General features: G+C 51.2%; 2 protein-coding genes across 3 annotated transcripts in view; both read left to right on the top strand.

The window, feature by feature from the left end:
- Nucleotides 1–9524, top strand: part of Socs7 (suppressor of cytokine signaling 7) — a 36161-nt gene extending 26637 nt beyond the window's left edge. For both annotated transcript variants that reach the window (XM_029483627.2, XM_021176739.3), the window contains 2 exons: nucleotides 92–242; nucleotides 4416–9524. In XM_029483627.2, the coding sequence (XP_029339487.1) occupies nucleotides 92–212 (121 nt within the window). In that variant the 3' untranslated portion in view covers nucleotides 213–242; nucleotides 4416–9524. The remainder of the gene's footprint in view (nucleotides 1–91; nucleotides 243–4415) is intronic.
- Nucleotides 9525–15375: 5851 nt separating this feature from the next.
- The window catches only part of Arhgap23 (Rho GTPase activating protein 23), a 99274-nt gene continuing 92083 nt past the window's right edge, over nucleotides 15376–22566 (top strand). Inside the window, exon 1 of the mRNA XM_085829599.1 lies at nucleotides 15376–15501. Within this exon, the coding sequence (XP_085685725.1) occupies nucleotides 15493–15501 (9 nt within the window). The 5' untranslated portion in view covers nucleotides 15376–15492. The remainder of the gene's footprint in view (nucleotides 15502–22566) is intronic.

The following is a 22566-nucleotide window of genomic DNA, read 5'->3' as shown; positions in this document are numbered from 1 at the left end:
AGCAAGAGATGTTTTCTTAAAGGAAACCGAAGTCATAGTTCCTGAGAAATGTCCCTGTAAATGGTACACTCTGTCTCCTTGTTTTTCACAGACCTCTGATCTCTTACATTCGAAAGTTCTACTACTATGATCCTCAGGAAGAGGTGTACCTGTCCCTAAAGGAAGCGCAGCTCATTTCCAAACAGAAGCAAGAGGTGGAGCCTTCCACGTAGCAGCAAGGACCCCTGCTGTTGAACATGAAGGTAGGAACATCCTGTCTCTTTCTTTGCCAAGCCTAGGCACTAGGTTACTTCCTGACCCACAAATTTGTCTGATAATTGATTCTCCGATGGTACATCGTTTCATTTGAAGAAAAACACAGCAGTCACGAAGGCCCTAAACCACTGGTTCTCAACCTAATAAAAGTATTTTTGGAAATAGAGGTTTGCCAAAGGGGTCACAGCCCACAGGTTGAGAACTGCAGCCTTATAGAGTATTTGCCAAGCCAAGCCTTTTTAAGCTACAGTTGTGGATTCAATTAATTTATTAGTCAGATCCTATCTGAAACTAAGAAGTAAAAGGGAGAGCTGAGGATATATTTCAGGAGGAGCCTGCCTGCCTGCGCTCACAGGGTCCGAAGCTTGATTCCTAGTTACTACTCCTTACCAAGCTGAACACGTGATATACCTGTGATCCAAGCACTTGGAAGTTGTTAGCAAAGAGGATCGTAGTGTGCAAGCTTAGCACTGAGCATAAGTAAGGCACAGTGTGACTGCATATTTGCTTTGGCTGGTCTTCAGGATACTGCCTGTATGATACAGAAAGCAAGAGCCCAATGGGGAGATAAACTTAAAGGAACTAATGAATGCCTTTATTTTCAAAAGGCATGCATTGCAGTAAGAGTTTTTCCAAGGCTTACAGCTTGAGATGGCAATGAGAAAAAGCAGCCTGCCTCTTCTCTGCCATTGCAAAGTAAATGTTCGAAAAAATAAAATACAGGGCATGGAGGCACATACCTGTAGTCCCCGCATTGAGGAAGTGGAGGCCATAGGATCAGAGTTCAAGGTTGGCCTTAGCACCATAGCAAGTTGGAGGCCAACTTCATGAGTTCCTGTTTCAACCCTCACACATACACACCACAAAAATAAAGTCGGGCCAGGCATGGTGGCGCATGCCTTTAATCCCAGCACTCGGGAGGCAGAGGCAGGTGGATTTCTGAGTTCGACGCCAGCCTGGTCTACAAAGTGAGTTCCAGAACAGCCAGGGCTACACAGAGAAACCCTGTTTTGAAAAACCAAAAAAAAAAAAAAAAAAAAAAAAAAAAAAAAAAAAAAGTGGGTTGGGGAGAAGGAGGGAGGGGGGGAGGGGGAGAGTCTGGAGAAGGGCTCAGCAGCAGGCAGGAGCACACTCTCCTGGATCAGCCTCTGTGCTGGCAGTCTCGCTAGTGTTTTTGTTTTCTAAGTTTTTTTTTAATTTTAGTTGTGTGTTGGTATGTGTGTTAGTTGTCTGTTGGTGTGTGTGTGTGTGCGCACGAGTGTCTATATAAGCTCAGATGCCTATATAGTCCAAAAAAGTCAGATCCTCAAAACCAAATTGAGGTTCCACACAAGACTTGAACTGTTTCTGTTTTTTCCTCTAACTAGTTTGTTTGTTTGTTTGGTTGGTTGGTTGGTTGGTTGGTTGACTAGGGTTATCACTGTGCCACTATATACTACCATGCCTGATCTAATTAGTTTTTGTTTTGCTCTAGTCTTTTAAGATTTATTTATTTTATGGATATGAGTCTCTATCTGTACTTACAACTGCATACCAGAAGAGGGCATCCGATCCCCTTACAGATGGTTGTGAGCCACCATGTGGTTCCTGGGAATTGAACTCAGGTCCTCTGGAGGAGCAGTTAGTGCTCTGAACTGCTGAGCCATCTCTCCAGCCCTTATTTTTTGAGATAGGGTCTCACTATGTAACCCTGGCTGGTCTGGACTTTAAGTTGGCTTTGAACTCACAGATACTTGTTTGCCTCTGTCTCCCAAACTCTGGGATTAAAAAGCACTAGCACACCTGGCTTAGTTCGTACTCAAGTGACCACTGAAAGGTTGGCCTGATTTGGGAGCAGCATTGGAGGAACTGTTGTCCGTGGCCATGCTGGCTGCAAGCTCATGCTTACCTCCATGCTGGTGTCATCTGCCAGGTCCGTCCGTGTTAGCACTGTGATCCCCTTATTCCAGGCCTTGTTTCTAAGCACTGACTACTGTGCTTCTCTTGTGTTCCTTGGTGCTGTTGGCACACACAGCTGCAGGAGCAGCAGCCTTACAGTGGAGTGGGAGCTCTGCTCTCCTGGCCTTAGTGCTCTTTTTCCAAAGGCGTGTGACAGCTAGAGAGCTGCTGTCCTATATGCTTTCTTTTTAAAAAACAAAAAAACAAAGCTCTTATATGCATATGGGTGTCTTGCCTGTATGTATCTTTGTACCACATCCATGCCAACCACCCATAGAGGCCAGAACAAGGCATCCAATTCCTAGAACTGGAGTTATAAACAGTTGTGAACTGCCATGCATGTGCTGGGAAGAGTGGGCACTGTCCTTACAGGCTAAGCATCCTCTCCAGTCTGCCTTTTGTTGTCTTAGGCTCGGTAAACTTCCTCCTCGGGGCCCTCGGAGCCCTGGACCCTGTGCTGTTAGGGAAGGCAGGCGAGCTGTGCTAGTGGTGACTGTTAACAAGGGCAGAGGGCAAGCCAGACAGGAGCTAGAAAATGGTGGCTCTGGAGTGCTGCTGAGCTCTGGCTGAAGGCTCCGGACGGGATGTAAAACTGTTCAGAGCTTCGCTTAGATGAAGTTGTGTGCCTTGGAAGTGGTTCCTAGTGTATTCAAAAGTTTAGAATACAGGAAGATTTCTCCTGTGTGGTCATTAGGGCAGGGGCTGGGCTTGATGCCTGTAATCCCAGCCCCTCAGAGATAAAAGCAGTCGGCTGTTTCCTTTTCTCCTTGTTTTCTTTATTTTTTTTTTTAAGGTTTTATTTGATTCTGTTATGGTGTGGGAGTGTGTAGACATGAGTGTGGGTGCCTTGAAAGGACAGAGGAAGGCATCGGCCCCCCTGGGGCTGGAATTGCAGGGACTTGTGACCCACCAGAGCAGTGCTCTTAGCAGCTTCTCTGTTCCCATAGGGCCAAAGCAGGTGTCTTTAGCCCCAAGTCATCACACCAGCCCAAAAGATTTTTTTTTTTTTGGTTTTTCAAGACAGGGTTTCTCGGGGCTGGTGAGATGGCTCAGTGGGTAAGAGCACCCGACTGCTCTTCCAAAGGTCCAGAGTTCAAATCCCAGCAACCACATGGTGGCTAACAACCATCCGTAATGAGATCTGGCGCCCTCTTCTGGAGTGTCTGAAGACAGCTGCAGTGTACTTACATATAATAAATAAATAAATCTAAAAAAAAAAAAAAAAAAAAAAAAAGACAGGGTTTCTCTGTATAGCTCTGGCTGTCCTGGAACTCACTTTGTAGACCAGGCTGGCCTCGAACTCAGAAATCCACCTGCCTCTGCCTCCCAAGTGCTGGGATTAAAGGCATGCGCCACCACCGCCCGGCTCCAAAAGATTTTTCTTTTTGAGATGAGGGTAGGATAGGACTATGTACTTTGACTGGCTTGAAACTCATTAAAGACCTACATACCTCTGCTTTTTAAGTCTTGGAATTAAAGGTTTGGCACCACTTTGCCCAGCTACTCTGCTTTTTATACCAAGATTCTGTCTCAAAAATAAAACTATCTCAATGGTGAGGTAGTAGGGAACTAGAAGGTGCATCTGCTGGATACTGCTCGTGTCTGTCTGTCTGTCTGTGTGTGCCTTTGTGATTTTTATGTACATCCATGCATGCAGGAGCCTGTAGAGGCCAAAAGACCAGAAGAGGGCATTGGGTCCTCTTGAATCAGTTATAGGGGTTCATAAGCCATTTTTTGGGTGCTGGGGACCAAACCCAGTTCCTCTGCAAGAGCAGTGAGGGCTCTTAGCCTGTGAGCTGTCTCCAGCGCTCTGTTGAGAAGAGATCAGACCCTTCTGCTAGAACGCGATGGAAACCCACATCAATAGGAGCACATTCAGAAGGCATTGGGGTGGGGGGCTCCAAACAGCATCATCTGGGAGGGCACTATGGGACTGAAAATACACTGACTCGGGCCCACTGAGAGAAGTCCTTAGGAGACTTTCCCATGGAAGCGTGTTTATGTTCTTTGTGACTTTGTGAGATAGAACAAGGACCAAAATGAACGGATGCACCTGCCATGTCTCCTGTCCTGCAGTTCAGTGTCTGTGGAAGCTCGTGGCTGTCCTGCTGCTTTGGAGCTGATCTTCTCCCACCCACAGTGGCTGTCGGTCCTCCCTCTCCTCCCTGTGGGTCTACTACGCTTTGAGCTGGTTTGTTTGATTTCTTTCCCTTTTTACCTAGGCATTTGATCGCCAGGCTCCAGCTTGAAGAACCAAATGAGGCGACCACAAAAGAAGAATCTGGCAGAAAGAGAAGAGCAGAGCGGGTTGTGATTCCTGGCACAGACTTTGGTTCCCCTGTAGCCCTGGGGCTTGGAAGAAGCACACAACCACCCTCCAAGTGGGGCTCCCCCCCCCAACCCATGAACCCCAGGGCCAGATGAGCTCCTTGGAAAACTGGAAGAAGTCTTAACACTGTTTTCAGAAGTTAGCTTTTAGTATTTACATTTCTCGGTGGAAGGCAGCTGGGGTCTATACCCATTGAATTGAAGGTGGTGATGGGGATGAGCAGGTCAAGGGAAGGGTGGGGCGAGGAAGCCTGGTTGTTCAGCTGGCGCCAAAGGCAGCACTGAAGCTCTCTTCCATGAACCTGGAGGGCGAGCGGGCGAGCCAGAGAGGTGCAAGAATGAGATTGGAAGTTTCTGGGAAAGGCGTCTGATTCTCATCTCCTGCTTCAACCGTTGAGGGGCGAGGAGAGAGGGTGGTGAGTGAAAGAGGAACTGTTGGCTCATTCTGTTTGCTGGGGAAGTGCTCAATCCCACTCCTTCCCTTTCAAGGTTTGCAAACCTGATTGCAGAATCGCCTCTCATGGAATTGGTGTGCATTTTGTTGACTAAATTCCTTAAGTTCAGTGACCTGAGGCAAACCCAGTTCTCCCTGCCCTCAGCCCCTTCCCTTCAGTAACTGTGGATTTCACTTTGGTCAAACCAACACTCCTCTTGCTCTGCCAGCTGTGCAGGCAGTGGTGTGTCTCCCCCCGTGGGCAGTTCAGAGCTCCAATCCTGGGCTTCCAGGGCTTTACCCCACCTGTCAGCAACCCCATGCCTGGAGCATGCTTCCAGATTCTTTGTGGCAAAGCGTATCCACAGCTAAGGAGTCAGTGTTACCCCACCCGCCTGTCAGCTAGTAAGCGGAAGTGTGGAGGAAGTGAGAAACAGCTATCGTGCTCCTAGAGGAGCCTGCGCGGCTCAGCCTTAACGGGATTTCTGTAGTGCAGAAAAGGCATGGCGTCTCATGACCATAGGCTTATCAGTGTTGTCATCCCACCCCTGAGATGGAGGTGGCAAGGGCTTCTTCATTTCCCCATGTTCATTCTCGCAACCCGGACATTTCCTGAGTCAGACTCTGTTGCCTTTCATCACTGGGAACCTGTCAGATGCTAGTTTGCCTGTCAGATGGATGTGGAGGGAGGGAAGAACTTCGGTGCTTGAGTAGTCTATGTGTCACATAAGTTTGCTGTCCTACAGAACTACTCAAGATGGACAGTGGGGTTGTTGGGTTCATTACTCTTAACCCTGTAGTGTTTCATGTGATGGCCTTTTGAGTTCCCTCTGCTTGTGTCTGCCTCAGGTGACAAAGTAAATATCGTCAGTCTTGGGGTTCCTGATGGTGGGGTGAAGCCCTGTGTCTAGGTAATTTAGAAAACTGTCTTATCTGGAAAATGGCCTGTGGGTCCCCTCTGTGCATAGAGTCACCTTCCTCCTCCTCAAACTAAACACAGAGATGTGTTTTCTCAGCTGACTGTAAAGAACTGAGCCCCAAGATGAGCGGTTATGTGTCAGTCCATTTCACTGTTAACACAGCTCAGGACTCAGAGACTGGCGTACCTGTCAGTTCTGCTTCTGGAGGGTGCAGGCCACTTGCCATTGTGTAGAAAGGGCCGTTGTGTAATGGAGTCCAACGTCCAGAGTCCGTAGAGGTCTTCACGGGATTAATATTTGCAGTCCAGAGATTGTTTCTCCCATTTCAGCCACCCATTATATAAAAATTCCTCTTCAGCCTGTGTTTGCATTGCTTGCATGGCTGTGAGCTAGGTAGTGTGGACGGATGTGAGGTAGAAGACAAGACCCCTGCCCTGAGAGAACTGGAAAGTGACTGTTGCTCAGGAAGGAATTGGAACACTACTCAGTGTAGCATAAAATCAAGGACCATCTTTAAAGACCGAGTGGGCATGATCAGGGTAGACCAGATGGTCTGGGAAAGCTCTGGTGATAAGGCTTGTAGGTGAGGGCGCTGTGACAGAAACTCAAGCTAAAGTACAGAGCAGAAATGTGTGGCAAGGTCAACAGCATCAGAGTCCTACTGGACCGCAGTCGTTGGACAGGTCTGAAGGCTAGGGAGAATGAGAGTGTGATGGAGGACAAAGCCAGTGTCAGCAGACACCTCTGGTCCTGGAGTCACCCATGGAGAATTTCTATACTCAGGTGCAAACCAGACCTGCTCCAGAGCACGGCAGCCTCACCCTTTCTGTCCTGGGAACTTGTGTTGTGCTGTTCTTAGGAGCTTCGGTGTTCCAGTCACAACTGGCCTGACCCTTCCTCAGCAGGATGGGCTGCAAAACAGCAGTGTGGGAGACAGCTCTAGGAGGAGGCCTGGCCTAGCCCCAGGAGGCCTTGTTAGAAGGGAGTGAGCAGTTGAGCCTGTTGACTGTACTATAGGCTGACTGGGGAAGGGAGGGAGCGAGGCGAGAGGGCATGGGTGGGTCTTCATCTTTCCCAGATGGTGGGGCAGTGCTAATGGAAGTGCAGTCTACAGGAGGAACTCAACTTGTCTTTTGTGGTTCTGTGCCAGTCACAAACTGGGAAAGGCAGTCACTTCTAGAGACCTGCTACGGTTTTCTAAGTTGTGGTTGGGGGTGTCGCTACTCCTCGATGCAGCCTGTGTAGCCTTCACTCGTTTATAACTGATGTACTGTAACCTTCCTCAAGACGGGTATGTCACTGTAAGCTAATGACAACTACTGCTGCACGCTGTGCTTACTTGAAACGTGGTCTGTGCTGGGAGTGCAGGCATGTGGGAGCAGGAGCCTGGCTGTGGATCCACCTGTCCTGACTTGATCGTGGTTGTGCACCAAGTGACATACATGTGCATAGAAAGGTTTGGAAGTGTCTCATCTCCTGTCTCTCCTTGTCCACTGTCACTTGGACTAAGCCTCTGAGGCCAAGCGGGGCGTGATGGGATGGCTACACTTGCCCTGTGATGCATGTCCCCTGAGGACTAGGAAATAGTACAGCCCTAGAAGAGCCCCAGGGAGCCACCCTTTCAGCCTTGCCTCATGTCTCTAGGAGGGCATGGCCTGCTTGAAGCCCCAATCCCATGGGAAGTAGGGACAGGAAAAGCTTCCCCAGGTAGGAGCTTCCTTCCCTTCCTTGTTGCTTTTCTCTTACCTTTGAGCCCAGGAGTGAGAGGCCAAGTCATCGAGATGGAAAGAGCCGCTCACAGGTCTAGAGTTCTACGTAAGCGAGCGAGAAAGCGCCCTCATTTGTCCAAGTCTTGTCTGCAGTTGGGGTGTTAGGAACATCTCCACTGGCGGGGACTAGGGTTTGCTTTCCACTTTGATGAGAGAATGGCATGCCCATGTGTGGAGGGGATGAGCTCTGAGTTAGACATTTTCCCTATGGGAATCCTCTTGGTTTGGTTTGTGGGGCGAGGGGAGTGGATATGTGGTTTTTATTTGTAGTCATCAACACAGCTGTCCTTACACTGAATCTGTGCTATTGCATACATGTAGCCATCTTTCTTTTCACTGCAGCAGTGTTTATCGGTAGTTCAAAATGATTTATTTGCTCCTGGGGAGTAAAAACCTTTTTTATTAAAAAAGAAAAAAGAAAAAAAAAAAAGAAAGAAAAGAAAGAAAGGTGTGCCCCATTATGATAGCTGTAGAATTATTGGGCCACAAGAGTCACGTCTGCAAGTCCCCTGTGGTCCATTTGTTTTGGCACTGGAGCCCTCGTGCTCAGTACAGTGTGACGGGCCCTTCCTTGGAAACGTGGAGAACATTTTGGGAGTGAGGTTGGGTTGAATCACTGAGAGGGCTCTGGGGACAGAACTGCAGTTGAAAATAGAATACTGATTCTGTAATCTGCCAGAGAAAGGACCTTTCTTTACATACAGATTTCATGTGTCCTTTATCTTTCATTGCTTCCTGGTGTCCTGGATAGGGGTCACCTAGTTTCTTCTGGTGTCCCTCTTGTCTTTCCTGTCCTTTGTCCTGTCCCTTCCCACTTCATCTACCTCCCAGAGAGCCCATCCTGCATGCTGAGTTTGTGACATGCTTTCACTCATCCCATCTTCAGAGGGTTTTAGAGGGTCCCTGGAGTTGCTCCCTGCCCCACTGACCCCTCATAGTGCCAAGAGGCAGCAAGGAGCAGACAAGCAGCCGGGCAGACAGCAACATTGGATCGCAGCTGGACTGCGACGGCAGCTGCTCCTGGAAACAGATAGGGAAAAGAAGACATTCTTCTTCAGCCCGCTTGCTGTGCTCTGTGGGCAGTGGGCTGATGCCACCACTCCTCCATCCCTGGTGCTCCCAAGAGGGACGGGCAAGATCCAGGCACCGCTCTGGGCAGGCCAGACATGAGGATGCCTGCACAGGTGCTGCATAGCACAGGCACTGACTGCTGTGCACTCTGGTGGGTTTTCAGAAACTCCGTGCTGAGGGGTGTCATTCTGGACTCAGTGGTTGGGGGTGTTTTCACCACCGGGGAGCTGTGCCCCCATAACCACTCTGTCCTGCTTAGCCACCCCTGCCCTCCAAGCCAAAGCGTGGCCTGGCTTTTGTCTTCCCATTTAGTTTCCCTACTTTATTCTCCCTTTTTTGTGCTTAATTTATTAAAATAGTTGCTGTATAATTTATTTTCATAAAGTATAAAAAAATAACTAAATGGTTAAAATAGACTTGCAGGCCAATCTTAAATGGGGGTGGGTCTGGGGTGGGATGGGGAGAGGGAAAGACGTTTTGATATAAACAAAACAAATGCACTTTGGGTGTGTTTTGGTATTTTTCTGGGCATAGAGGGGTGGGTGTCGGGATGTCCCTGTAGATTAGTTCCAGAGTGGGGTGTCTGTAAATACTGTACTAATAGGCATGTGTGACTCTTGTAAAGGGACATTAGTAGCTGCTGCAGGTCCTGTTTGGAAACTGTGTGTATAATTCCCGGTTTTTTGTAAGTGTCAGCGCGGGAGACATTTGACTCTTGTGTTTGTATCTCCTTTTTATGATTGCTGTACCGACCCATGTCTTTTTGGGGAGGGATGAAAAGAGATTTGAAATAAAAATGTTTAGAAATGATCTGTTACTTGGCTTTGTGTTTAGTCTCTCTCCTGACTCTTCACTCTCTGTCAGGCATGGGGTCTCTGCACTGGCAGCCATGCAGAACACAGCCAGTGCTGTCTCTAAAGCACGGTTGTTGGAAAATTCCTAAGACTGAAACAGGCCACTTCCCAGAGCTGCCCTAGGAAGTGCAGGAGCATCCCGGAGAACCTTGGGAAGGGTGGGCAGGTGCCCAGAGCCTTCCTGTCAGGGTGAGCAGTAGACTGGCACATTTTACTGTGGCAGCAACCATCCTGGTGAGGCTGGCTGTAAGGCTGGCTTGCTGCCTTTTCATTTTGCCCTCCCGGCTCCTGGGCAAGGCCTGTTGCTTTCCTTAATACCTTGGGTGTGTTCTGGGAACCACTTTAACCCCTATCTGTCCTCTCCCTCCCTCCCTCTTTTTTTTTTTTTTAAAGATTTATTATTCATAAGTACACTGTAGCTGTCTTCAGACACACCAGAAGAGGGCGTCAGATCTCATTTCAGGTGGTTGTGAACCACCATGTGGTTGCTGGGACTTGAACTCAGGACCTTCAGAAGAGCAGTCAGTGCTCTTAACCACTGAGCCATCTCTCCAGCCCTGCCCTCTCCCTCTTATCCTGCTTCCTGCTTGAGGGGCTGGTGGGCTGCCTGGAAATTGTCTGCAGGTTTCCTGCTGAATTCTCTGGGAAGCCACTTCCCTAGGTGAATCACAGGGGGACTTCTAGGAGTCTCTGTTAGCCCTGGCTGTCCTGGGACTTGCTCTATAGACTAGACTGGTCTTGAACTCAGAGATCTGTCTGCCTCTGCTTCCATGAAGGTATGTGCCACCACCACCTGGCCAGGCAGTCCCCTTTTTATCCAAATGGTTTCAGCAATTTACCAAGAGCTCTTGCTTCCTGCTTCCTCCCTCCTATTCTTAAAAAAACAAAATTCCAGGAGCTGGAAAGAAGGCTCTGTGGCTAACAGCACTTGTTCTTGCAAGGGACCCAGGTTTGGATTCTCAGCACCCAAACCTCAGACATGGTCGCTCTCCGCCATCTGTAACTCCAGCACCAGGGCGTTTGATTCTTTCTTCAGGCCTCCACTGGACACCAGACACACCTGGTACAGATACAGACATGCAGACAAAACATTCATATAAGCCGGGCAGTGGTGGCGCATGCCTTTAATCCCAGCACTCAGGATGCAGAGGTAAGTGGATCTCTTATGACTTCAAGGCCAATCAGAGTTACACAGTGGCTCTAAAAAACAATCCACCCCCCACCCCCCAAAAAAACTCCAAACCTAAAACCACATGTGAGGGCCTGTGAAAAGGTTTAGCAGGTAAGGTACTTGTTGCCAAGGCAACCTGAGTTCAATCCTTGGAATCTATACAATGGACTTGGTAGACCTAGAACCTGGAGCCTATATGACTAAAGGAGAAAACTGACTTCTGAAAATTGCCCTTTGAGCCCTCCCCTCCCCCCAACACACACACACACACACACACAGAGTACAAGTCAGACCGAGAGGGAATGGAATAGGGAGCTGGGATGGAAACCATATTGGACTGAAGCAAGCACCGGAAGGGTTCTGGGCCCTTGTGGCAAGAGGAGAACCCAGCATGTGTGAGGAGGAGGCTGGAAGAGAGGAAGCAGAGTGTGGCAAGTCAGGTCTCAGGCTGTAACCACACTGCCAACTCCTGAACTCCCCTGACACCGAGTGGGTTTTCCCAGGTGGTCGAGAGAGGCAGGGCACGCCCTTCTCTGATGCACCTAGTGGATGCCGGCGGCTACCTGTAACAATCCAGGCTGTGGTTGGCCAAACTGAACCGGGCAGTGAACCCTCAACAGGGAATGGAATTCCGAGGAGGCATCCTGCTGGACGCAGGACAGGAACTTCGAGTCACCCGGTTCTGGGGCTCGGGCTGGGGGGCGTGGCGGCGGGGAGTCGCGGGGGTGGGGGTGGGGTCGACCGCGAGATTGCGAGGGAGGAAGAGTGGGCGTAGCCGAGTGCGCCTTTGAGCTGCTTCTGCCACCTAGTGGCTTTTCTGAGCCAGGCCACCCAGCTGCAGTTTGGTGAAGCTGGGATAAATATTCACAAACAGCATCTCTAGTCCTCGTCTGTGGCCGGATTTCTCCTTAGTTAGTTGGGGACCTTGGCTTGTCCCGAATCCTCTACCTGACGCGAGGGACAAAATCCTTTCTAAGATGCAAGAAGAGCCATGTTTTTTTAGACTCACTGGCGGTGTATAGAGCTGAGACTGACAACCCTACCCCGTGATGGGTGCCACCCTTACTCCCCGACTTGACGATAGCCAATGACAGATGCTGGGACCCTGCCCGGCTTGGTATCATCTTAGGATTCGGTGTAATTCTCTAAATATATGTGGTTCTGTGTCTCCCCCAGCCTCCCTCGCCTCCTCCTGGAGGGGGAGTGCGGGAGGGATTTGCCCTCTTTTCTCTAAGATGACAAGAGACAGCAGGCACTGGAGACCTGCTGGAGAAGGCCAACAGGGCCTGTGCATCTATCTCCTGGGTCTCTTGTCCAGCCTTCGCCTACGGGAGAAGGCGGTTTGTACTGAGGTCTTCATTGCATCATGTCAGGGCAGATGTAAGGATTTGGGGAGGGGCCGGGAGGGTGAAGAGCTTCGGGAGGGATCCAGTAGTCAGATGAAGGGGGCGGGGCTGGGGCGGGGCTGTAAATCCCGAGTCAGGCATCCAGGGACACCTGTGTACACTCTCTGGTGCCTGCCACCTTCCCCGACTGACACCCACTTCACTCTCCAGGCCTGGCAGCCTCAGCTGCACCCGGCCAGATTGCATCATGCCTGGCTTTGTTCTCACAGAGAGCAGGTGCAGGAGGAGCAGCGTCTTCCCTCTTATCCTTTCCACTCCCTCCCAGGCCACCCTCCTTTCTCCCTTCAGGGCTCTCTACTTGCTATTAGAGGGAAGAAGGCAGAGTAGGCTATACCACTGTGGTCCTCAAAAAAGCAACACCAGGTGGCATAGCAGAATATGGACTATCAGAACTAAATGACAAGGTCAGAACCGTTCTCTTGCTTCTAAAGCTAAAAATAACGAGCTGAATTAATTCAATCCTTGTAGGAAGTATGAATCGTATGTGGCTCATTCGTGTGGACCTAGAACTTCCTGCCCATATTTTCCTATAATCTTTTCTGCAATCCTGTGAGATGGCGCCACTGTCACCTGTTTTCTGCCAGAGTGCAGAGAGATGACAATACAAGAAGACCACAGGGCCACTCAGGCCCTTGGACTTGAATCTTGGTCTGTTTTCCTTTAGATAGACTTAAAGGACAACCAAGAGATGGTTGGGAAATTCCATGCTGACTGGGCCTGAACATTTTCTTTAAAAGGGGTCTTGAAACTGGGAACAGTGACTCATTCCTACATTCCTAGCACTGGAAACTGCAGGAGGAGGGAGGTGTCATGACCAGCCTGAGCTTCATAGTGAGTTTGAGGCCAGTCTAGGTGACAGAGTGAGACCTTGTCTGAAAACGTTAGAAAGCCAAACGGGTGGTGGAGTGCCCAGCACACTCCTCAGGAGACAAGGGTGCCTTCTTGTCTCTTAATTTGAGCAAACAACTAATGTGAGCTACCTACTGAGAAACCTGGCTGTGCCCGCCCAGTTGCCCACTACTTCATCACTCTGGTGGTGCTGTAGGCTTTGACTTAGGCAGGGTGTGAAAGGGTACAAGTGTGTCCAGAGGTACGCCCTCAACCCACCTCTGGCCACACCTCCCACACCTCCACCCTTGCCACCACTGCCTCTGCCAGGGATGTTAGTTGGGCTAGTAGGATTCTATAGAATGTCCCCAAAGGCTGGGCAAAGATGGTAGATGGTACCGTTCCTTCTCTTTATAAGGACTACTTGTAAATCTTCCTATGGCATTCAGAGTGTGGTGGGAGGTTGTTTACTTGTTTTCCCCGTGACAGGATTTCTCTGTGTAGCCCTGGCTGTTCTGGAATGCGCTCTGTAGACCAGGCTGGCCTCGAACTCCTGGCTTTGGAGTGTTGAGAATTTAACATTGGGCTTTGACAGCCAAGCTGGCATGAATTTGGCTAACAGGACTCTGTTTCTCAGAGCCAGACCTGCATATTTAGGGGTTGACCTTGCAAAGCACTGGCCGAGCAACAGCCTGGAAATGGGGGTGGCCGCCGCTGCACCCTGCTTTCATTTCCTGGTCATTGAGAGAAAACGAGAGGGAAGCCAATGGGAAGGAACACAGTCTGGCTTCTGCAGCCAGCGTCCAGCTCCTCCAGGGTCTGGGAGAGGCCAGCTGGGGGGGTGGGAGCATGCTTGCTCACTGACACTCCTGTCTTTTTAGGCCAGGACAGACTTCCTATAAAGGGACAAAGGATCCATTGACCCCATAGCCTTGTGACACTACCCAAGATTGTCCTCTCTCTCCAGGCAGCCAGCAGGGCCCTCAGGTAGCAGACAGGAGCTATGAGGCTACCTAGATGGCATGGCAGGGAAGCTGAAAGAGGCTACAGTCATCTGGGTGGGGAAAGTGGGGAGTCCCTGGGGGGTGGGGGGCCAGGGCTAGCTTCTGGGACCCCTACTGCTATCCTCAGAGCAAATCCCCTCATAGCCTGCAGTAGAGAGGCATGGGAGGGGCTAGAGAGTCCAACTGCCTTACCAAATAAACCAGTTGAATGCTGGCTTGGGTCTCCCTGCCCCCATAGGCCCAACACGCCCCAGCCTATAAAACCCCCTTTGTCTGGTAGGCTGAGGTCTTAACTCTCCATTTTAGCTTCCCACTCCCGTCTCTCTCATCCTCTGGTGCCTGACACAGAGGAGGACTGGGTGAGAAACGTGAGGCCAATTTCTTGTCAGCCTGGACACTGGCTTGGGCATCGTCAGCCAGCTCCTGCATATGAATGATAGAAATCCCACTACTGCATTCAGGGCAGGTGAATGGCCTCCCTGTCTTCTCTGGACTCCACTCCTGCCTTGGAGCAGAACACCACGCCCACCTCATTTATGCTCATTCATATGATCTCTGTCTCAGTTTGGTCCTGCTCTGTCCACGACAAGGGACACCTTGGTTTTGATTGCCAAAGAGGGAGTCACCTTGGCCCTCTTCACCAGGGTTGGTGGGCATTGTACTTTTCAGCATCTGGGATTCAAAAACCCCTTCTTGGTAGAGGGTAAACAGGTCATCTTAGGGTTGGCACATGGCTGGGGCATGGCACGTTGGGTGGGCGACAGGAATCTCCATCCATCTCTGCTCCCCACCCCCATACGACAGCCAAAGTCCTTAGGGCACATTTACAGAAAAGCTGGACCTTGGCAACAAGGAACTACCTCTGCCAGCTGCCTGTTCTCACTGCCATCGCCCCGTGGAGGGCCACAGTGCCTGCCTGTGTTCAGTAGTCCGTGGGTATGTCTGCAGGCTCTCAATCTCTTTAAGTGGCCCATTGCCATTTGGGCCATCGGGTCAGCTCTGCCACCAAACTTCTTGGTTCCCTTGGTCAAACTCCTTTCCTGACTAGCTTCAGGAAAGCGGCAAGGGTCTTCCCTTGGAGCAGAATCTTCTCCCCATTGAAGAGACCCCAGGACAGGCAGCTCGGGATGTGGAGGCAGGAGAAACCCCTGGATGTGGTAGGCCCCGGGATGCACTGTGAGCGTGTGTGTGTGTGTGTGTGTGTGTGTGTGTGTGTGTGTGTGTGTGTGTCTCAGTGAGACTCCGCGCAGCTGGTAGCGGGTGCCTTCGGGTACGAAGTGTGAGCTCGTGGAACGCGGCCCCCACCCGGACTGGGGGAGACGGCCGAGCCCGCGGAGGGGCGGAGTCTGCGGCGGGGCGGAGCCCGGGGCGGGAGGGCTGGGGCGGTGGAGTCCGGGCGCTCCTGGCGTGGCTCGCGGTCGCCGGGTGCAGCTGCCCGGCCAGAGTGCATGGAGGGACCGCCGCCCCCTGCGCCCCTTGGGGCCCGCACGCGGAGGACGGCATAGCGGTCACAGCATGGAGCAGGTCAGCGGATGCGGGATACGGGCGCGTGTCTGAAAACCAGGGCAGCGGGCGCGGGTGACCCGGCGAGGGTGGGCGAGGCGGGAGCGAGGGCCGGACCACGAGGGAGGGGTGCGGGCGCGGGAGCTCGGGGCGGGGCTGAGCTGGAGAAGAGGGATGGGGCCGAGCCACACCGAGGTGGTGCACACAGGCACACGGCGCGCTCTCGGGGCACTCCCCCATCGTGATAACCAGGAAAGCAAGCGCAGAGGGTGCACTCTGCACCCCTCCCTACATTTAGAAGCCCCCATCTCCAGTTGGGAAGGGAAGCCCCTAGACCTTGCTCGCTAAACCTAGGGCTGAGGGGCACGGGCTCTACAGATTGGAGGGGTGGCCATAGAACTCCGTTGTTCCCCAGGTCCCCACCCTCCAGTGGGACTTCAGGATACAGCGGCCCTTCCCCCTACGTGTCAAGGGACTTCTCCCAGCCTGTCTGCCTCTTCTCCCAGTTACAGCAGCTGCAGCAACTGCTGCCACCATTTCATGACAGTGAGAAGATGGGGTGGGCTAGAAGGCTCGCCACATGCGCCCCAAAGGCAGCAAGGCAGCCTTGGCCAGGTGGGCGGCTGCTTGCCTCTTACCCAGGCTCTGGGCATAGGACTGGGCTGTGGGCTAGGCTTAGTGACCAGGGAAGGGCCCCTTGCTTGAGCTGTCACTCTGCAAGCTCTGCGTATCCACCCACCCCCACCCCACCCCGAGCCTAGCCAGTCAGGCCAGTGAAGTAGGAGGCTCCGATTCTGGCTCAGAGCCCTAGCTCTAAGAGGGGCAGCGAAGGGTGAGGGTGGAGTGTCCGCTGTGCTCCCAGCAATGCTGACTCTATGGGGTCCTTGGGTGGGGTTTGGAGTGGTAGAGCTGGCTTTTCTGTCACTAGATGAGCCCGGAAATGCTGAACCTGTCCGTGTAACCGTCTTGTCCCTGCTCTGGGCTCCTTTCAGCTGCTTACTGTGGGGTCTTGGCCTCTTTAGGTCTCTCCCCTCCTAGTGAGCTCTGGTTCCCCCACACTGTTGCAGAGGGGGTTCAGGCATGGGCTACCTATGATAGTTAAGAGTCAGCAGATGGATGACCCTAAATTCTGGGAGGTTGGGTGGCTTGCTGTGTGCTCTGGTTTTCTTTCCTGGGCTGGGCTGTGAGGTTTGGGGCGGGGTCATGGGTTGCTCCCGTCTCTAGGCCTGTTTGGCATCTTGGCCTTAATTTAAATGGCCAGTGGCAGCTCCCAAAGCACCAGGCCTGGTAGGGGGAAGGGGACACAGCTCCTCGTCTTGCTGTGTACTGATGGACGCTCGGGAAGGGGAGTCACTAAAGGCCGCTGAGTTCTTCAGTATAAAATCAGTTTTATGTTACATTATGAATTTCATGTTTTTCTTAAGGGGGAAAAGCAAGGGCTACTACTACTTCCCGTCTCTCACAGCCCCACCCAAGTATGCCTCCAAATGACCTATTTGCTCCAGCATCTTCATGCTCTTCCTCACCATGCCCACCACCATGCCCCCGGGAGTGGGACAAGAGGCTGGATTTTCTTTCTTCTCCCCATCCTTCTTTTTGGTGTCACCATGGAGCCTGGACTGCATTCCCTAGTGCTGGGGTTACAGGAGTGTATGTATGAACCTGGCTTCAGGCCCATGGGACTCCTGACCTGGCTCCACAGAGTGCTGCTGGCAGGCCTGGGATGTTTGTCTCCAGGCCACTGTAAGAGCTGCCAGCAATAGAGAGGGATAGCCTCTGTTGAAGAGCAAGGCTACTCAGCCTGGAGCCTTCCAAATGTAAGCACACTCTTGTGATGGGCGTGGTGTGCGGTGATTCCTGGTTCGGAGTGGAGGTGCCAGCCTGATATGTCTAAGACCTTGGGGTACTCTACACCCAGTACCCTGCCAGCCTCTCTGCCAATGGCTGGTGTTCAAAGCTGCCGGAAGCATGGTGGTTCCTAAGGGGTATTTCCGAAACCAGAGCTGCAGCAGCAGCAGCTCCTATTTTAAGTTTCCCATGTGCTGAGCCCCCTTGTAAAGCAGAGAATCCTTTTATAGTGCAAGAGCCTCCCTGGTGTGTCTGCTTGGTATGTGTGGATTCTGGCATGTAGGGTTTCCTAAAGGGGAGCCTGTCTGGAATCTCTCCCAGGGGCTGGATTCGCCAGGTTCCCCAATCTTGTGGCCAGCCCCGCCCCCTTTCCTCCCCAGTGGACTCCCCTCTTGCCACCCAGGGCTGGCTCAGGGCCAGACAAAGGAGATAGGGGCAGCTGCTGGGGATTTCCAGACTGTCCAGGGGTGGAGGTGGGGGGAGTTAGGAGCCACCCACACCTTTCCTCCTCTCTCCTTCCCTCCCTCTCTTTCCGTTTTCCTTGTCTCTCTGTCCCCCCTCCCCTCTACTCCTTTCCTTCCCTGAAAGGAGGGCAGCCTGAGAGTGGAACAGACTCCTCCTATATGTGTGGGGGAGGGGGGGTTGTTGGGGGGAGAGCCGAGTCTGGGTCTCATATAGAACTTCAGGATCCCTAGTACAGGAAGGGTCCAGCCCCTCAACCCCCACTGTGCCCTACAATGGAGAGCAAGGTCAGACTTTGCTTGAGTCCTGAATCGGAGCTGGGAGGACCTCTTAGATTACTTAACCTCTCTGAGCCTGTTTCCTCATCCACAGTGGACCTAATTATATCCATTTTACAGTGCTCCCATGGGGTTAAGTAAAATTAGATCGGGAAGACCATCCTCCGCACTAGACACAGTCCAGTCCCTCTCCCTTCCATCTTGGTGTTGCAAAGCCCTGCTAGCAGGTACCATGACCTTTGGGAGCTGTTGTTTAGCATTGTGCTCAGCCACTTAGTCCATGGCCCAGTTAGGACCCTACTGATGGCTGATGACATACAATTAGGATCCTACTGAGTCCCCACCCCAGACCTCATCTCTCTTTGCCAACTAATAGGTTTTCCTAGCAGGCAGACAGTTCTGATGGAGCAGGTGATCACTTCCTGCTGTGACACTTGGGCAGGTTTCACGTGACTACTGTCAACCCAGGGAAACTGCAGTCTCCTGTTCCAAGCCTGCTATCCAGGGTTGCTGGGCTAAGGACCCCAGCTGTTTGGCAAGTCCCTAATGCCTTTGGCCCCAACCTAGCCAGAGGTCTTTAGGCTTCCTTCCCAAGGTGTGTTTACCTTGGGATTTCTGCCACAGGGACAGGTGGCAGGGATCCCAGGGGCTGGCATCCCTTTGAATGAATGATATCCCCACTGACCCCTTTAAAAATACTTTGCGATGTCCTTCACCTTTAATCCCAGCACTCAGGAGGCAACAGCAGGCTGTTCTCTGTCAGTTCAAGGTCACCCCCTAGTCTATATAGTAAGTTCCAGGCCAGCCAAGAGTACATAGTGAGACTGTCTAAAGAAACAAAACAAAACCACCAACCAGACAAACAAAAGGCTGTGAGTCTCCTGAGTGGGTATGTGGGTTTGCCCAGGCCTGTGTCCCACCCCTTCACTCCTCCCTCTGCCTTTCGTCAAAGGCCTTCAAGGGTCCAGGGTTGCCCCCAAGGCCACTTCCCTCTCTTCTAAATATCCAGCTTCACTCTTGTTTTGCTCAGGACAGAGATTGCCCCACTATTTCAGCACCATCCCAAAACATCCTTTGTGGGTCCATTACCCTCCCTAAAATAAGGGTTCCTTGAGGGATTGCATCTTCTGTTTAATCAAACTGCCACACCCTTCCATCACATTCAGTCCACGTGCTTTGGAGATGTAAAACTGTGTGTGGGGAGGGAAAGGTGGGGCAGTGTTCCTTTGAGAGACCTCAGAGGATCTAGGAGCTGAAAGCCAGGGGCGCCAAGACCAGCTTTCATATCTAGCCCTGCCTTCCTTGCTTTCTCCACCAGGGGGCCCTCGTTTTCCTATATTGGAAGGGCTGCTGCAGAGGCCAAGTTCATGGCCCTTTGGCCCTTTAATCCACCCGTCCATTTTACAGACAGTTCCCAACCTATGGTAGCTTGAGAGACAGCTTCTTAATTTTTTTTTTTTTTGAGACAAGGTCTTGTTATGTAGCCAAGGCTGACCTGGTACTTGAAGTGTTGACCAGACTAGCTTTAAGCTAATTGACAACCACCCTCCTACTGCAGCCTCCTGTGTGTGGGATTAAAGGTATGTGCCACCACACCCAACTCAGTTTTCATGGTTTTGACTTCACCATAGTGTAAAAGCAATACAAATTCAGCAGAAACCACATAAGGTGTCGTGTACCCCAGGCTGGTCTAGAACTCTGAATGCAGCTGGGGAGGGATGACCTTGAACTTCTAATCCCCTTCTCTCTACTTCCCCAGAGCTGGGGTTATAGATATGCACGACCATGCCCAGCTTCCACAGATGGAACACAGGGTTTGATGTGTCCTAGGGGAACGCTCTTCTACTAACTAAGTTACATACTGTGCACTTGTAGTTCAGCTTTTGACCTCTGACCCTTTCCTGGGGTTATAAGGGGTTATAAGGCCCTGTCTTCGATGGCTAGGGGGACCAATTTGAAGCCCTCAACCTAGCGGGAATCAATCTGAAATCTGCACTGTTTGACTCAAACAGGGTGTTCTGCAGGATGGGCCTGGGATGAGCTATGTCTACCAGGCTGACCCAGAACAAGCGATGTAGACCAGGATGGCTCAGAACTCACAGAGATCCAACAGCTTCTGCATCCCAAGTTCTGGGATTGGACGAGAAATTTAGGATGTTTTTGATGGAAGTAAAATTGCACCCGAGTGTGGTGTTTTTCTTATAGCTCCAGGGTGTCTCAAGTCTGTCAGTGAATGAGAGCCTCCCTCCCTCTCTTGCATAGCCAGATGATGGAGAAGGCCTTACTGATGCATGTTAAAGGGTAAGGTGGAAGTTCAGAGAATGTAACTGGGCCTCAGAGCTAGACAACTGCCTGATGAGAGGGACCGACGGGGCATCTCATCTCATGGCTCCTGTGACAACACTGTAAACTCCTTGCTGTCACAGGCCTAGGCCCAACACCAGGAGTTAGCCCTGTGGCCAGTTCTGTGTCCTCCTGGCCCCTGTGCAGCCCTGAGCTGCTTTTCTCCCATCTGCTCAGTCTCCTCCTGTGTGCCCACAGTCTCTCTCCCAGGCCTATGCTTTTGAATGCTTGGTTTAATTTTTTTGATTATATTGTATGTGAATGGGTGTTTTGACTGCATGTGTGTCTGTGCACCATGTGCTTGTCTAGTGCCAGAGGAGACCAGAAGAGATCCTTCAGTCCCTAGGAGCTGGAGTTACAGATGATTGTGAGCCACCATGTGGTTGCTGGGAATTGAACTCAGGACCTCTGGGAGAGCAGCCAGTACTCTTAACCACTGAGCCATCTCTCCAGCCTTCCAATGTTGTTGCTTTCTTATCAAAACATTTACTGATGATTTTGTGTGTGTATATTTGTGAGCACATGCATGCATACCTCCTTCTATGTACATGTGGAAGTCAAAAGACCAGTTTGCTCTCGATTTCTCCATAAGAAGTCTGTGTATTAAACTCAGGCATTAGCTTTGGTGGCAAGTGTCTTAACCCGCTGCACTATGTTGCTTGTCCCTATATTTAAAACCACAACAACATTGTTTTAAAGGTATGTTTATTACATGCATATGGGTGTTTTGTCTGCACGCATGTCTGGGCACTCACTACATATGTATGTGCCTGGTCCCTGTGGAGATCAGAAAAGTACGTCAGATTCCCTTGAACTGTACTTGTAGATGTGTGCAAGCTGCCATGGGTGCTTGGAACTGAACTTGGGTCCTCCCTAAGAGCTGCTGATACATCTTGCCAGCCACCCTTAAAGTGCACGTTCTAAAGATTGCTTTATTTACTTATTGAGACAGGGTCTCACTATGTAGTCCTGACTGTTCTGGAGCTCCATCTGTGGATCAGACTGGCCTCAGACTCATGGAGATCCAGCTGCCTCTGCCTCCTAAGTGCTGAGATTTAAGGCATGAACCACTACACCAGGCTACTTATTTTTATTTTAGGTGGATGAATGTTTTCCTGAATATATGTATGTGCCCCAGATTTGTATCTGATACCCACAGAGGCCAGAAGAGGGGAGATGACTTTTAACTGCCAAGCCATCACTCCAGCCCCTCCCCTTCAAATTCTTTTCTTCTTCTTTTTCCTTTCCTTTTCCTTTCTTTTTTTATTTTTTTTTTAAAGATTTATTTATTTATTACATGTAAGTACACTGTAGCTGTCTTCAGACACTCCAGAAGAGGACGCCAGATCTCGTTGCGGATGGTTGTGAGCCACCATGTGGTTGCTGGGATTAGAACTCTGGACCTTCGGAAGAGCAGTCTGGTGCTCTTACCCACTGAGCCATCTCACCAGCCCTCTTTTTTTATTTTTTTGAGGCAGGGTTTCATTATGTAGCCCAGGCTATGCTCACTCATACTTGCTGCCTAGAGTACGATGACTTCTGACTTGTGATCCTCCTGCCTCAGCTTCCCGAGTGCTGAGATCACAGGCCTGGGCCACAGTGGCTGGCTCAGGATTCCTGTCCCATGCCTTCTCAGGGGCCTGCTGTCATCTGAGCTGTCTCATCTTCCCACTCAAACAGCTGCCTGCCATGCCATGCCCAGGTGCCCTTGGATTGTCAAGTTGCCTGCCCTGCTCCCCACCCCACCCCACTACCTCTCTTGCTCAGCTTTACCCTCTCCCTGCAGCCCTGCCTGTCTGCACAGCCTGACTTCCATTGGCCCCCAGTAACTTACTAAGAATTCTCTCTGATCCACGTGATGCTACTTTCCTGTGTTTCTCTTCTGTCTGTCCCTAAAGGCTGGTGTTCCTGCAGGTACTGTCCTGCATATAGTCCCCTCATCCCCTTTCCCTCTAGAGGACTCTTGGGCTGCTTCCCCGTCTCACTAGACTTCCTCAGTCAAGACTCTAACTCAAGCCTATCTTCCAGAGAGGGACCAGACCCAGGGTTTAAGCAGCCAGTAAATATTCCACCAAGTGTGGATTAAGTATGTAGACTCTGGAGCCCAAATGCCTGGGTTCAAATCCTGTGTGGGTTTGCATAAGATGCTTACCTA

Source organism: Mus caroli, unplaced genomic scaffold (genome assembly GCF_978045245.1).
Source record: "Mus caroli unplaced genomic scaffold, Mus_caroli_1 scaffold_13, whole genome shotgun sequence".
Classification (NCBI taxonomy): Eukaryota; Metazoa; Chordata; class Mammalia; order Rodentia; family Muridae; genus Mus; species Mus caroli.
Note: the sequence above shows the minus strand (reverse complement) of the source record. Positions and strands in the feature narration are given on the sequence as shown.